Source organism: Bos indicus x Bos taurus, chromosome 18, assembly GCF_003369695.1.
Source record: "Bos indicus x Bos taurus breed Angus x Brahman F1 hybrid chromosome 18, Bos_hybrid_MaternalHap_v2.0, whole genome shotgun sequence".
Taxonomy (NCBI): domain Eukaryota; kingdom Metazoa; phylum Chordata; class Mammalia; order Artiodactyla; family Bovidae; genus Bos; species Bos indicus x Bos taurus.
This window is the reverse complement of record NC_040093.1, coordinates 41,780,126-41,795,370: the sequence shown is the minus strand read 5'-3', so window position 1 is coordinate 41,795,370 and position 15,245 is coordinate 41,780,126. Positions and strand designations below refer to the sequence as shown.

Genomic DNA, 15,245 nt, shown 5'->3' with positions numbered 1-15,245 from the left:
CTGCACATTGTAGTATTTATGTGTTGTTAATATCACAGTATTTAAGTTACATGATAGCAAGTTCAAAAGTGACCATCACACAAGGACTTTACATCCTCCTTTGAGGACAGTTTTATACATTTTCAGTTGTAGGTAAGGTAGTTGTGTTAGACAGAAGCATGACCTTGTTATTGCCTTTGTTGGGAGATTAAGTATAGTTTAATAAGTTGTATATTGTCACCCTGCTTATTTAATTTATACGCAGAGTACATCATGAGAAACGCTGAGCTGGAAGAAGCACAAGCTGGAATCAAGATTGCCAGGAGAAATATCAGTAACTTTAAATATGCAGATGACACCACCCTTATGGCAGAAAGTGAAGAGGAACTAAAAAGCCTCTTGATGAGAGTGAAAAAGTTGGCTTAAAGCTCAACATTTAGAAAACTAAGATCATGGCATCTGGTCCCATCACTTCATGGGAAATAGATGGGGAAACAGTGGAAACAGTGTCAGATTTTTTTTTTCTGGGCTCCAAAATCACTGCAGATGGTGATTGCAGCCATGAAATTAAAAGATGCTTACTCCTTGGAAGGAAAGTTATGACCAACCTAGATAGTATATTGCAAAGCAGAGATATTACTCTGCCAACAAAGGTCCATCTAGTCAAGGCTGTGGTTTTTCCAGTAGTCATGTATGGATGTGAGAGTTGAACTGTGAAGAAGGCTGAGCGCCAAAGAATTGATGCTTTTGAACTGTGGTGTTGGAGAAGACTCTTGAGAGTCCCTTGGACTGCAAGGAGATCCAACCAGTCCATCCTAAAGGAGATCAGTCCTGGGTGTTCATTGGAAGGACTGATGCTGAAGCTGAACTCCAAAACTTTGGCCACCTCATGCGAAGAGCTGACTCATTGGGAAAGACCCTGATGCTGGGAGGGATTGGGGGCAGGAGGAGAAGGGGATGACAGAGGATGAGATGGCTGGATGGCATCACCGACTCGATGGACATGAGTTTGAGTGAACTCCAGGAGTTGGTGATGGACAGGGAGGCCTGGCGTGCTGTGATTCATGGGGTGGCAGAGTCAGACATGACTGAGCGACTGAACTGAACTGAACTGAAGAAGTTGTATGGGTGACTAGTGATGGTCTATAATGGTTAATTTTACGTGCCAACATGTCTAGGCTATCATACCCAGTCCTTGACCACACACGCTAGCCTGATGTTGCTGTGAAGGTGTTTTTTTTTTTTTTTGACATGATTAACATTTAAATCAGTATACAGAAAAGCAGATTACTCTTCATAATGTGGAAGGCCTCATCCAATCAGTGGAGGCCTTAGAGAAAAAATGAGGTCTTTTGAATTGGAAAGAATTGGGCCTCCAGATGGCCTTTAAACTCAGGATTGCAACCAACATCAACTCCTACTGGAATTTCCAGGCTGCTGGCTGGCCCTGCAAATTTCGTGCCAGTTTCCACAGTTACATAAGCCAATTTCTTAAATCTGGCGCTGTCTCTCTCTCTTTCTGTCTATCTACAACCTACTGGTTCTGTTTCTCTGGAGATGCTGATACAAATATATTTTAAAACATATAAATCATTTAAATGTTAAATAAAATACTGGTGCAAGTGTGGTAGCAGAAATCGCAGGCAATTGTCTGTATGCACCATAAGGGCACAGACTGTTGTGCTCGGGGTTATAAACCCCCAGTGCTGATCACAATTTTGTGAGAATCATTGACTCTTTTTGGACCACAGGTCACATGCTCAAGTGGTTGATGAAGACCACAGGACATACATCTAGGCACACCAGCACTGCTTCTGTGTCTGGAGGGTACTTGAATAGCCGCGATGTTATGAATAATAATGATGATAATAAATAGCTGACATTATAGACCACTCACCAGACATTATAGACCACTCAGCACATGCCAAGTACCATACTAAGTTTTTCACATGTATTAGTTCTTTAATCTCCTGACCCATATGCTTTTGTTTAAAAAATATTTATTTATCTGGCTGTGCCAGGTCATAGCGGTCGCATGTAGGATTCAGTTCCCTCACCAGGAATTGAACCTGGGCCCCCTGCATTGAGAGTGCAGTCTTAGCCACTGGACCACAAGGGCAGTCCCTGAGCCATGTGCTTTTATTTTGCCCCTCCAACAGTGGAGGAGACTGAGCCACAGAGAGGTTATGTCCTATGACGAAGGTCGGATTGGTACTCTCGCAGGCTGACTGCAGCATGCTGCCCCCACCCAGGCTCCTTCACCCCAACTTCACACGACCAACAAGGATGCTGAAAGCTGGCACGGGGGCAGCAGTGGGAGCGCACTGAGCAGGCAGCTCTGTGACCTCTCTGGAATTCAGTTCCCCACGTGTCAAGTCAGGAGCACATTCAGACCTTTTCAAAAGGTCCTTCTCCCTCTGAATAGTGAGAGGCAGGGTTTAGCATTCAGTGACATCATAATTTACCAGCTGTGGCCAGGGGGTGAGATCAGCTTAGTATAGGTTCAGGCCTCTGACCTCTGAGCTGTGTGTCCTTGGGCAGGTTACTTAACCTCTCTGAAATTGGCATATTCACTCCAGCCTGCACATTTACGCTCTCACTGGTTCCTGTGCTGATCAGATGACATGGTTGGGAATGTGTCCAAACGCTGTGGCAGCATCTTGTCCTGGGGGTGCTCGCTAGAGGTCATCCATACTCCCTTTGGCACCAGATCAGCAAATTTCCGATCCCATCCTTAACCTCCAGCCCAGAGTATTACTTCTAAACCAATGAGTCTTTCCCCAAGAGCTTGTTGGGAGCTGAAAGGATTCTCTCTCCATGAATGTCAGTGTGGATATAGTGATCAGAAAGGCCATTGTTTATTAAGCCAGGACACTATCATTTAATCCCCACATAGAGATATAATCTCCTTTCCACAAATGGGAAAATGGGGGCTTCCCTGGTGGCTCAGTGGTAAAGAATCCCGCCTACCAGTGCAGGAGCCACAGGTTTGATCCCTGACCCAGGAAGATTCCACACGCCACGGAGCAGCTAAGCCCATGTGCCACAACTACCAAGCCTGTGCTCTGCAACAAGAGAACCCGCTGCACTGAGAAGACCATGCAGCACCACTAGAGAGCAGCCCCGGCTCGCCACCACTAGAGAAGAACCCACGCAGCAACAAAGAGCACAGCCAAAAAGAAAGAAATATATATATATATATATATATATATATATATATATATATATATATATATATATATATTTTTTTTTTTTTTTCAATGGGAGAATGGAGACTCAGATGTTGGGTAACTTGCCCAGGGCTTACCACTCATGCCAAAATAGGCTGTGAACTGCAACACCCATGCCCTCAGCACAGGCTGACTCCTGGGATCCCCTCTTTACCTAGGGCACCTGTGAACGAGTATGGTCTTGACTTCCGGGCCACATGACTTGCCTTTCCCTTTTATTTGACATCAAATAGCAATTCTGTCCGCAAGCAGCCAGGGGGGCTAACCGTTGGCATTAATTACAAGTCACTGGGCACCTCAGTCGTGCCTAACAAATACCGCCACACCCTCCAAACTGCCATCACCTAGCTCTGGCAGACATGAAATACTCTCATTTGGATCCAGTTCTCAGGCATCCGCCCTCTTCATGGGAAATGGCTGGGTAATTCCCTCCGAATCCCTGGTTACTTTGCTGTTTTCAGGTAGCCAAGGGCTGGATTTTGGAGGGACCAGTTTCAGCCTGAGCAACGGAACAGCTTCCAAAGACTGAGCGCCAAGTCCCAGCAGGGAGATCTCAGGGCAGTGGGTCTATTGTGAGTGGCACTGGGCAAGTCAAGTGTCTGTTCCCTGTGTGGATGCCAGGAGTGGGAAGGCAGTGCTGTGCAAGGTGGGGTCCACACACTGGGGCTATTTTATGAATTGTTTCCCGTTGCTCTTGGACACTTGATGAATGCATGCGCAGCATTCCTTTTTTTTTTTGACTGCACATGATCTTAGTTGCAGCATGCAAGATCTTTAGTTATGGCATGTGGGATCTAGGTACACCACCAGGGATGAAACCCAAGCCCCCTGCATTGGGATTGCAAAGTCTTAGCCACTGGACCAGGGAGTCCCCCTGTGCAGTAATTTAAAATCTGATTTTGCTTGTTCTTCATATAGTGATTGAAATGATGTGTGTTGAATCTAAAAATATGGGCTTTGTGTTGTTCCTTTATGGCATTTTTATAGTAATCATTATTATTATTTTTACCAATGTTTAGATCTGTGATGGATGGGAAGTAAAATATGTCCCTTCACCACAGGGATTTATTTTAGAAGCCCCATTTATATTCAAGCAGGTTTTAGTCACTTTCAAGCCTAAAACCCAAGAGGAACAGAAACTGAACAGGGAAACCATACAGAATGAAAATTCTAGATTGAGCAGCTTCCGTGCCACCAACCCTTAACTTGAAAACAGAGGGGACCCCACATGTGCCCAGTGCCCTTGTAGCATCTGCCGTGAGGCACTTCCATTTTACAGAAGATGAAGCTGGTGCGGAAATGTGGCTCAAACAAGGCACTAGGTTGCCAGGGGTTAACAGTTCCATCCAGAAACCAAGTCTCTGTACTTCTAGCCCCATCCCTCACCAAAGCCCTGGTCAAGTCAAAGAAAACAGTCAGAATAAAGCCAACCAGTTTTATTATCATTCTTGTATTTTATAGGACCAAAAAAAAAAAAAAAACAGGGATGTAACAAACGGGTCAGGTTGTATTAAAAAAAAATATGCAGGTTTGTACACGTTGTTCTATTTACACCGGGGAGCAGGCTCTCCCCGCCTTCAGGCACAGCAGCTGCACTTGTCCGAAGCCCCTTTGCAGACGCAGCCCTGGGCACACTTGGCACAGCCCACGGGGCAGCAGGAGCAGCAGCCTGGGGAAGGGAAGGGGGCGGAGGCACTGATGAGCGCCTGGGACAGCGGGTTAAGGTTTCCCGCCCTCTCCGGTGGAGGCTCCGCCTTCCCTGGGGAAGGGGCACCCACTGCCCTATTTAAATTCCCCTCCAGTGGTGTAGGGGCTTCCCTGGTGGCTCAGACGGTAAAGAATCCTCCTGCAAGGGCGGGGGGGTGTGGTGCTGGGCGCGGGGAGTGGGGCGCGTGAGGGGTAGACATAGAGAAAATCCCACTTACTCTTCTTGCAGGAGGCGCACTTGCAATCTTTGCATTTGCAGGAGCCGGCACACGTGCAGGATTCACCTGCCAGGAGAAAGATGCAAGAACGACCCCTGAGAACCGAACGCGGGCATGCGGGCTAGCAGCCCGAGTTGGAGTCCCCGTTCCACAACAAATTCGTGGGAACCTGGGCGAGCCACGAACTCGAATCGCCTTATCAGTCAAACGGGGTCTCCTAGTTGAACTCAGAGGAGAGAAGGGTACACGGAAACCCTTTCGAAATGGGCAAACAGTGCTCTGAAAGTGAGTGATGAGAAGTCGGAGACTCTCCTCTAGCTCTGCGATGGACACCCAGCCCCAAACCAGAGGTCCTTACCCGCGGTGCAGGAGCAGTTGGGATCCATGGCGAGCTGAACTGGAGGCTGGGGTCCGGAGACTGCTGAGCAAAGGATGGCGAGGGTGTCGAAGGGGCGTGCTGGAGCGGAGCGGGCGGTGGGCTGCCTTTATAGCGGAAAGGAGCTGGGACGAGTGCAAAAACCCTCCGGGGCCGGGAGCTGCCTGAACCCGCCCCGCGCTGAGTCACTGGCGGGCCGCGCGGCTCACCGAGCTGTGCACACGGGCCGCCAGGCATCAGTTCCCAGAAGCCGCCCTACGTGCGCCAGGGCGATGGAGGGGCGGACCGGGCGCAGAGCGGGGAACACCGCGTGCAGGGCGGCCCGGGCCGTGCGCCGAGCCCCTGGCACCTGCGCTCAGCGTGTGCAGAGTTTCCGCCACCGCCTGCCCCTCCCCCAGCTCTCCCGCCCCTCCCCTCCCCCTGCCCCCTGCTCTGTACCCTGTGCTTGCCGGGCCTGAGTAGAGTTGATCCTGAGGATCCTGTTCAGTTCAGTTCAGTTCAGTTCATTTCAGTCGCACAGTCGTGTCCAACCTTTGCGACCCCGTGGACTGCAGCACTCCAGGCCTCCCTGTCCATCACCAACTCCCGGAGTTTACTCAAACTCATGTCCATTGAATCAGTGATGCCATCCAGCTCGGGTGGAAAAAAAGGTTGGAACTCAGGACATTACAGAAAACTTTTTGTACCTGTGAAGACTCAAAATTTTTGTAGCCTCCTACTGAATCCATGGGATGATTATTGATGTTGTACTGTAGCTGCCATGGGGGAGTCAGTAAGCCTGTTATGTAGGAGCTCTTATTTAATCCTCCATCAACCCTGTGAGGTAAGGACTAGTCATCATTCGCATTTTAGAGTATGGAGGCCCAGAGGTTAAGTAACTTTCCCAAGGTCACAGAGCTAGTGAGTGGCAGAGCCTGGTGATTCAAATCAATGGGCCCAACAGATGCTGAAGTCCCTCTAAGGTAGACATCACCACCAGGGCAGACCAAGGATCAGGAAGCCACAAGCTTTGTGCTCAGGAAACTGAGAGTCATGGGGGCAGCCTCACTGGGGCATGGGGAAAAGTAATACCAGAGTCGTGGCTAGGATGGGGGCAGGGGGCAAGAGTTGGGAGACCCAGCCCAACCTGGGGGGAGATGGGCAAGCACCCTGGGCTTGAGGGTGAGAAAGTCTTCCCCAGGCAGGGGAGGAGGAAGGAGTTGTATGCCAGCGCCTAGAAGAAGCAATGGGAAGTTGGCACTGCCTTGGGACATTGGGAAGGGAAAAACCCCGCAAGAAACTTCTTCCCCAGTGGATGCAGAGGGGAAGTGGGGAGGTGATGTCCAAATTCCTCTCTGCGGAGACACATCCTGCTCCCTTGCTGGCACATGTCTGAATACTAAGCAACGGATCTTAGATCATCCTGCCCAGAGCGAGTCATCGGAGGACCAGGTTACTGGAAAGTAGCGGGCTTAGAGAATGCTATTTGCTGCAGTGGGGAGTTCAGTGAGGAGGTGGGCAGAGGACAGGGTGTCCTCAGAGCATTTACTGTAAAGTCCTGTGGAAATATCTTCACAGTTCAGCTCAAACATCACTTCCTGCTGGGAGCCTGTCCTGACCCTAGCACCTAGGTCAGCTACGGACTAGCTGACCTAGCCGCTGACTTAGCCTGTGGAACATGCTGGTAAATAGCCTGTTCTTTTCCTTCCTGGTGCTTCCTGTGTGTGTAATGTGTTGGAACGTGTGTGATTCTGGGATCCGTGTCTGGGTCCCTCCACCTTTGCCACTGCTGAAAACACCAAGAGAACTCACTGCCCCTGATATGTGTCTACGGCTCTCAGCCCAGGGTCAAGTTTACTACCGTACTTAATAAATATTTGTCAAATCAATTAATGAGGGTAAATCCATCCATGTGCCCTCCCTTCCCAGCCTCCCTTCCCCCCAGCATTAGGGCTGATTACAAAATGAAAGTTAAAAAAAACTGTTTTTCACCACTCTTGAACCTGTGTGGTCACCCAGAAACGCCAAGCAGGGCAGGAAAGTTGAACTGTCAGAAGGACTTAATTCTAATGCTCACTGCACCACTCACAGGCTAAGTGACTTTGGGGCTGTTATGGGCCGGGGCTCCCCACGCCCCACCCCAAGCATCAGTTTACTCATCTGTCAAATAATTAGATTGTACTAGAATTGGAGGCTCACATGCAAACATGCTCTGATTTGAGAGCCAAGGTCTCAGAAATCTCGCTGTCTGGCAGCCCCGTGGACCAAGAGCATGGAAGGGCCGCTGTTTGGATGGTGGGTAGGTTTTGTTGTTATTTACATGTGCATGTGCATTATATGAAAATTTCAAGATCTCTCATAAGCCAGATGGTCACTTGTCCACTCAGGGGAAACAGTCCGACTCTATGAGGAAGACAATAAAGCTTATTTGGGGCCCAAAAAGTGTTGAATCAAGCCCTGGGTTTGGGCCATCTGTGTTGGCAGTAAAATTTGTTTTCAGGTCGAAGCTGTCTCTCTGAGTCATTTTGACTCTGTGAGGGAAGGGATGACCAATCAACAAAGGTGAAGGGCAGCCCAGGCCCAGTTTTGCTCATCTCTGTACTCCTGAAAGCCTCACTATGTTGGGGGGATAGGGGTGGAGAGGAAGAGCGCCTGCCCTTCTGATGCCTGCCCTCCTCACGTGGTAGGAAGTGAGGAAAATGAAGCCAAGCAGTGTGAAGCGAGGAGTGTTAAATGCAGATTTGGTGTGAGTCATCAGTGTGAGGCAATGGTGTGGCCTTAGCCTGCATTAATAGTACTACGCCATCTAGAATGAAGCCTACTTCTACTGCTGAGTCATCCATTCATCTTTCCCCTGTGACAGTATCCTTAGCCTTCCTTTGTAGAATTGCTCTTTCCTATGCTTAGCCCATATGATTTGGATGGAATAGGCTCCATCTGTGGGCTCTCAGGACATGTTCGTGACATGTAAAGAAGGGTAAAGAATCTGCCTGCAATGTAGGAGACCCAGGTTCTATCCCTGGGTCGGGAAGATCCCCTGGAGAAGGTAATAGCAACCCACTCTAGTATTCTTGCCTGAATAATCCCATGGACTGAGGCGCCTGGTGGGCTACAGTCCATGGAGTCACAAAGAGTTGGACACAACTGAGTGAGTAACTTTGATTTGTGCAACTAATCACCCAAAACTTTGCAAGTTAAGACAAGAACCAACTTTGGCCATCTCATGCGAAGAGTTGACTCATTGGAAAAGACTCTGATGCTGGGAGGGATTGGGGGCAGGAGGAAAAGGGGACAACAGAGGATGAGATGGCTGGATGGCATCACCGACTCGATGGACGTGAGTTTGAGTGAACTCTGGGAGTTGATGATGGACAGGGAGGCCTGGCATGCTGCGATTCATGGGGTCGCAAAGAGTCGGACACGACTGAGCGACTGAACTGAACTGAATTTATTCTCTTTCTTGGTTTTGTGGGTCAGAAATTTGAGAAGGGCTCCTTTGGGTGATTCTTTTGTTTAGTGTATCACTATCTGAGGTCACTTGGTGGCATTCAGTCGGTGGACGGGCTGGTCTGGCGCCCACTCACGTGTCTGGCACCCTCACAGACAGGGCTAAAGGGCTGAACTCAGCAGGAATTAGAGACCAGAGCTCCCTCTTGTGGTCTCTTCAGCATTTGGCCACAGGGCAATTAGGTTTCTTAAATTTGGCTCTGGGCTCCGAGGGTGAAAGTCCCAAGAGACTGGAGCGGTATCTGTGAGTCTCTTAAGCCCTGAGTCCTGAAACTAGCAGAGGTCACTTTCACCACATTTGATTGGCCAAGAAGCCACAGATTTGAGGGGAAGGGATGAAGACCCCAGGTCTTGATGGGAGGAATGAACGCTTGCAGTTATCTCCAATCTGCCCTAGTCGTCATGGGACATAATATTGAGCACCTACTATGCATCAGAACACTCTGAGTTGACTTCACTTAGACCTCAGCTGTTAGTCTCTCCATTTTACAGACGAGACACTGAAGAGTTGTACAGTGGCCAGCTCTGGGTCACACAGCTGGAAGTGGCAGTGTGGGGATTTGAACCCAGGACTCTCTGACTCCACAACTACATGTTTATGCCATACTGAAAAGAAGAAATTAGACTTGTGGTCTGTGTTTCCAAGGGCAGAACCAGGGATAAAGATTCTGTTCTGGGCAGGAAAAGGCCTCTCTGGCCATTAGAGCTGGTGATGATGAAGGGACGGCCTGGGGAGATAGTTTCCTCTCACCAAGGCAGTAGGGACAGAGGCTGATGGATTCTGACAGATTAGCTGGTGGGATAGAAACAGTATATTTCTCGTGAGAAGATCGTCAACATTATGGAGGTGATGAACTGGCCTACTTCTCCAAGGTCTTCCTTCAGATCACTGATGCCCTGGGCTCCTCTGTCACCACCATCACACACCGCTTATCAAAGACAGCCTTACATATATTACATGCACACACACATATATATAGTTTAAATTTCCCTTTTAATGTGATTAGCGTTACACTACATGTACATCTTGTTTTTTCCCCACTAAATGATAAGTTGTGGTGGCCTTTCCATAGCAGCACCCAGAGCCTTAGAGCATTCTTTTTATTAGAGGCTCATATGACCAATCTTATACTTCCCTCTTGAAGGTTATTTGGCTTGTTTTGAGGCTTCTGTGGATACCAACGATGGGCAGTGAACTTCCCGGGTTGAAGGCGTGTGCGTTTTAAATTTGAGTAACTACTGTTAAAATACCCTCCAAGATTCTGCTTTTGATTCTTTTGGGTATATACCCAGAAGTGGAACTGCGGGTCATAAGATAAATCTATTTTTATTCTTTTGAGGAACCTTCATCTTACATTTTCTCCAATACTGCACAAGGGTTCCAATTTCTCCACATCCTTGTCAATAGTTGCTATTTTCTGGGTGGTGGTTGTAGTTTCATTTTTGTTTTGTGATAGTAGTCATCTGCTATAGTCTGAGTGTTTGTATCCTCTGGAGCCTTTGAGAGGTGCTAAGGTCATGAGGGTGGAGCTCTCATGAATGGGGTTAGTGCTTCTATAAAAGAAACCCCACAGAGCCCCTAGTCCTTTCCACCATGTGAGGATGCGATGAGAAGCCTTTGACCCAGAAAAGGGGCTGCACCCAACCATGCTGGCCCCCTAATCTCAGGCTTCTAGCCTCTCAAACTGTGAGAAATAGATTTCTGCTGTTTGTAAGCTGCCCAGTCTATAGTATTTTGTTATACTAGCCCAAAGGGACAGACACTCTCCTAGTGGGTATGAAGTGATTTAGCTTTGTTTTGATGCTTTTTGTAACACAAAGCAAGCCAGAAGCAGAGGAAACAAGCATGATTAGGTTTTAGTCAGACAGCCTGGGTTCAAAGCCTGCCTCTACCACCTTCGAGCTTCATTGCTAATTTGTGTCCAACTCTTTTCCAACCCCATGGACTGTAGCCTGCCAGGCTCCTCTGTCTGTGGGATTTCCAAGGCAAGAATTCCCTTCTCCAGGGGATCTTCTTGACCCAGGAATCGGACCCATCACCTGCTTTGGCAAGCAGATTCTTTACTACTGAGCCCCAGGAAAGCCCACCATCTTATAGTTTTGTGAATGATGCAAAAGCTGAAACTCCAGTACTTTGGCCACCTCATGCGAAGAGTTGACTCATTGGAAAAGACTGTGATGCTGGGAGGGATTGGGGGCAGGAGGAGAAGGGGATGACAGAGGATGAGATGGCTGGATGCCATCACTGACTCAATGGACGTGAGTCTGGGTGAACTCCAGGAGTTGGTGATGGACAGGGAGGCCTGGCGTGCTGCGATTCATGGGGTCGCAAAGAGTCGGACACAACTGAGTGACTGAACTGAAATGAAACACAGGACAGCAGGCTCAAAATTGGAGTTGCTTATGCTAAGCTCCATGTCACCAGAGACTTTGGCCCTCCAGAAATGGAATCTTTAATCATTCAGGAATCATCTGGTAATCTACATGAGAAAGCCCTGCCACCCCCTGAAGGAAAGTAACTGCAATAAGCAACCAGCTTTTCTGCCTGTTATAACTTCCTTGTGTCTTGCTGACTATAAAAGTCTTCTGTTTCGTGCAGTTCCTCACAGCTCCAATCTATCTGCTACATTCAACGCTGCCCAGTTTGAATAGGCATTTGCTCAAATCAACTCTTAAAAATGTTAATATGCCTCAGTTTATCTTTCAACAGACCACATACAAGTTTTACCCCAAGCCCTGTTGGCCCATCTGTTAAATGGGTAAAATAGTCATACCATTCTCCTAGAGTTGTATGGATCAAGTAAGACAGTGTGCTTAAAAGAATTTTGCACAAGATAATCTCACATTTATTCATCTTTTTGGTGTCTTATTTAAGAGAGTCACCCCCAGAATTCCCTGGTGGTCCAATGGTTAGGACTCTGTGCTTCCACTGCGGGGACATGGGTTCCATCCTTGATGGGGAACTAGGATCTCACAAGCCATGGGGTGAGGCCAGGGCGGGGAAAGTCATCTCCACCCCATAGTACTCAGCATGGTCCTGTCTTCCTCTTCCAAATTCTTTTAAGGCTTTGATTTTGCTCCTGGGTATTTAAATCGATTGAAAATTATTTATCTGATAGGCACAGGGGTAGGCAGTTGTTTCAACACTTTTCACTAACTAGTGTATCTTTTCGCCGCTGATTTAATCACTTTTGCAGCTGCACTGGGGTCTATTTTTGAACCATCCTTTCTGTCCAATTGATCTATTCCTAAGCTGACACCAATTCTAAGAGCTTTAGAACAAGTCCTGCCATGGGGTTGGTTAGAGCAGGCCTTTTTTGTTGTTTCAAAACTGGCTTGGCTTTTCTTGTACTGTTTTTCTTTTCAAAACAGCCTATTAGGTTAAAAAAAAAATCCTGGTGGACTTTTGAATGGATCATCCTGATGAAGTAACGTGGAGGAAAACTGACATGTTTACAGCATTCCATTCACTTAGCTGGGATACTTTTCTTTCCCAGGACTTTTTCTTTTCCATTCAACCCAGGTAGACCGGAGTGTTCCCTTTCATCTAGGATTGCGCCACAACCACTGTGGATTAAAGCTCTCAGTACCCTACCTCCCCCGAAGAAAGAAGGAGCTGGACACAAATTGCCAAATGAGAAGGTTTGAAAAGGAGTGGAACAATCTGTTTGGGGAGACAGGCTATTCAGGGTGGTGACCTTGGAAACACAGATGACAGTCTGCCAAGGCAGGCCCCGGGGCCTCCTGGCCTCGCCTCTGACGACTCTGAAAACAGGCAGCTTTGCAGGAGTGGCTAGAAAATTGAAGAAACTGCAGGCCTTTGGGGCTGGGGTCCGGTTTTAACTTCCCCCAACCCCATTGATTTCTCAGGTGGGTCAGTGGTAAAGAATCCGCCTGCCAAGCAGGAGACACAGGTTTGATCCCTGAGTCGGGAAGTTCCTGTGGAAAGGGAAATGGCAACCCACCCCAGTATTCTTGCCTGGAAAATCCCATGGACAGAGGAGGCTGGCAGGCTACAGTCCACGGGGTCGCAAAGAGTTGGACACGACTTACTGAAAACAGCAACAGCAACAAGTCCCACTGTACAGATGCAGACTGTGAGGCTGAGAAGCAGAAAAAGAAACAGACCCATATGAGTCTGGTCTCCCCTCTTTCCCCAGAGTTCAGCTTGACTTGGCAGGAGAGTCATGTGCCATCTGAAGGTGGGAGAATGTCCTCCCAGTCCCAAACAGACCAGTGGCCAGTCTCCCGATTTTATCTTCCAACTGGGCAGTTCTTCTGATGAGGCTCCTTCCACCCCCCCACCCCCACCCCCGCCCTGGCGTCCTTCCCCTTTAAGAAGAGACCAGTCCTTGGCTTATGCCATTCATAGGATTTATTGTCACTTGCCAGTGCCTTGCAGGGAAGGGGACACACTGCCAGGCTCACCACGGGGCAGGTGGCACTGGGCCACCCAGTACTATTTACACACGTTTCACACGGGACAGGGGGCACATCCTCACTGGCAGCAGCTACACTTCTTCTCCTCAGCTTCGGCCCCCTCTCCACCTTTGCACACACAATCCTTGGCACATTTCTCACACTCTGCGGGGCAGCAGGAGCAGCAGCCTGCAGATAAAATGGGGAACGCCCAGTCTGATGGCCTGTCCCCCCCCATCTGTGCCCATCAAAAGGAAGGGGGGAAAGGAGGGGCGCCAGAGGTCACTGCCCCCCGCTTCCTCATCTTACACCTGGGTTGACTCAGCATCTCTGGTGTGTCAGCTACATACTGGGCTCCCATGGGGGAAGGGTAGCCAGTAACTAGCCCACAGCCCCATCTATGAGCCCAGGAGCCCTGGGGACGGTGGAGTGAGGCCAATGCTAGGGGGAACCAGGCCTTAAGGAGGAAACACCCAGGGGAAATGACCTTGAAGGACGAACCTGCAGGGGCAGATAAGGTGCAAGTGTAGGGGCCAGGAGATTCATGGAGGGCATATGCCTAGTCTAATACACAAACAAGGGTGCCTTTCCCCTGCGTATTACACTGCTTTGGGGGAGATTCAGGGGAGGTAAAACTGAGGGGATCCACAAAGGCCTGAGAGGGCCCAAGGGACCTCAACTCCAGAGCTAACCCCCGGCCTCACCAATGTTTCCCCAGGCGCTGGAGGTCTGGAGGGGAGCAGTAGGCTCAGGAGAGCAGTTCTGCATCCTAACTGCCCATTAGAACCTTCTGGGAATCCACAAATTGTTGCCTGGGCCCAAGGTAACAATCACTGAAGCAGGGCCTGCAACTGAGTCTTCAGGCCTCTGGGTGGTTCTCTTCCCGTCAGAGTCAACGCAGTGTCACAGCCGGCCGAGGGGCCGCTGCGTGCCTACGTGGACAGGCGTGGTGCTCAGGGGAGGACCGGTGAGGGGGGGGGGGCGGCGCAGAGGGGTCCCCGCACTCACTCTTCTTGCTGGAGGCGCACGTGCAGCCCTCACACTTGCAGGGGTCGGAGCAGGTGCAGGAGCCACCTGGGGGGCGGGGTGGGGGGCACAAGAAGGGTTAGAACACGGGGTGGGGCCAGGCCCAAAGGGAGATGGGGTACCCAGCCTCAGTGCCCTTTGGGATATAGCCATGCCCGTCCTTCAGGAGATTCAAAATGGGAACTAAGGGTCCCTTCCCCCAAATGTCCTTGAGCAAAGGCGTAGGGTTCTTTGCAAGCAAAGGGGCTCGCGGTGCCGCAGGGCGGGGGCGGGGGCTCACCAGTAGGGCAGGGGCAGGTTTCAGGGTCCATGCCGGAGAGGAGCGACCGCCGAAGCAGGCGAATCGGCTTCTAGGGCAATTGGATGCACTGGCGGCAGCAGGTGGCGAGGCTTTTATAGCCCCAGGCGGGGGCGCGTTGGCACAGCCCTCTAGGCGCGCGCCCCTCCTCTCTCCATCCGGGAGCGCAAACCTGCGCGGAGGCGCGCATTGCGGCAGCGCTCCCCGCACCCCCGCCGTGTGTCCCCCGCCGTGTGCACGGCCGGGGCGCTCCCCCCACCCCACCCCGCTGCCGTGTGCACAGCCGGGTGCGCGCTCAGTCACGTACTTCCCACCGTGTGCCCAGGGACCACTCCCCGCCCGCCTGTCCGCCCTTGTCCACCGCTGCAGCCGCCTCCCCGCAGAAAGTGCACACTTCCCGCCTCTGAAGGCGGAGGGAGAGCAAAGGCTCTCTTATTTCCCAGCCCTTTCCTGCTTCTCTTTCTCTCCACCGCCGTCATCCCTTATTCTGGGATTCCCAGGGTGCG

General features: G+C 50.1%; 2 protein-coding genes across 2 annotated transcripts; both read right to left on the bottom strand.

Moving 5' to 3' along the window:
• Positions 1-4,630: 4,630 nt before the first annotated feature.
• LOC113876836 (metallothionein-2) lies at positions 4,631-5,848 on the bottom strand. Its single transcript, XM_027516522.1, has 3 exons — positions 5,493-5,848; positions 5,135-5,200; positions 4,631-4,878 (listed from the first exon to the last, which is right to left on the bottom strand). Exons 1-3 carry the CDS (start codon positions 5,518-5,520, stop codon positions 4,787-4,789), a joined length of 186 nt encoding a protein of 61 aa, XP_027372323.1. The 5' UTR covers positions 5,521-5,848; the 3' UTR covers positions 4,631-4,786.
• A 7,505-nt stretch (positions 5,849-13,353) lies between these two features.
• On the bottom strand, positions 13,354-15,025 carry MT3 (metallothionein 3). Its single transcript, XM_027516521.1, has 3 exons — positions 14,722-15,025; positions 14,424-14,489; positions 13,354-13,604 (listed from the first exon to the last, which is right to left on the bottom strand). Exons 1-3 carry the CDS (start codon positions 14,750-14,752, stop codon positions 13,495-13,497), a joined length of 207 nt encoding a protein of 68 aa, XP_027372322.1. The 5' UTR covers positions 14,753-15,025; the 3' UTR covers positions 13,354-13,494.
• Positions 15,026-15,245: the final 220 nt, after the last annotated feature.

What these genes read in the sequence shown, in the direction of transcription:
- LOC113876836 (XM_027516522.1), bottom strand. Translation starts at nt 5,520, where the DNA reads ATGGATCCCAACTGCTCCTGCACCGCGG. An exon ending in CAACTGCTCCTGCACCGCGG is followed by an intron (nt 5,201 to 5,492) that starts GTAAGGACCTCT and finishes TTCTCCTGGCAG; the next exon opens with GTGAATCCTGCACGTGTGCC. An exon ending in GTGCGCCTCCTGCAAGAAGA is followed by an intron (nt 4,879 to 5,134) that starts GTAAGTGGGATT and finishes TCCCTTCCCCAG; the next exon opens with GCTGCTGCTCCTGCTGCCCC.
- MT3 (XM_027516521.1), bottom strand. Translation starts at nt 14,752, where the DNA reads ATGGACCCTGAAACCTGCCCCTGCCCTACTG. An exon ending in AACCTGCCCCTGCCCTACTG is followed by an intron (nt 14,490 to 14,721) that starts GTGAGCCCCCGC and finishes CCCGCCCCCCAG; the next exon opens with GTGGCTCCTGCACCTGCTCC. An exon ending in GTGCGCCTCCAGCAAGAAGA is followed by an intron (nt 13,605 to 14,423) that starts GTGAGTGCGGGG and finishes TTTTATCTGCAG; the next exon opens with GCTGCTGCTCCTGCTGCCCC.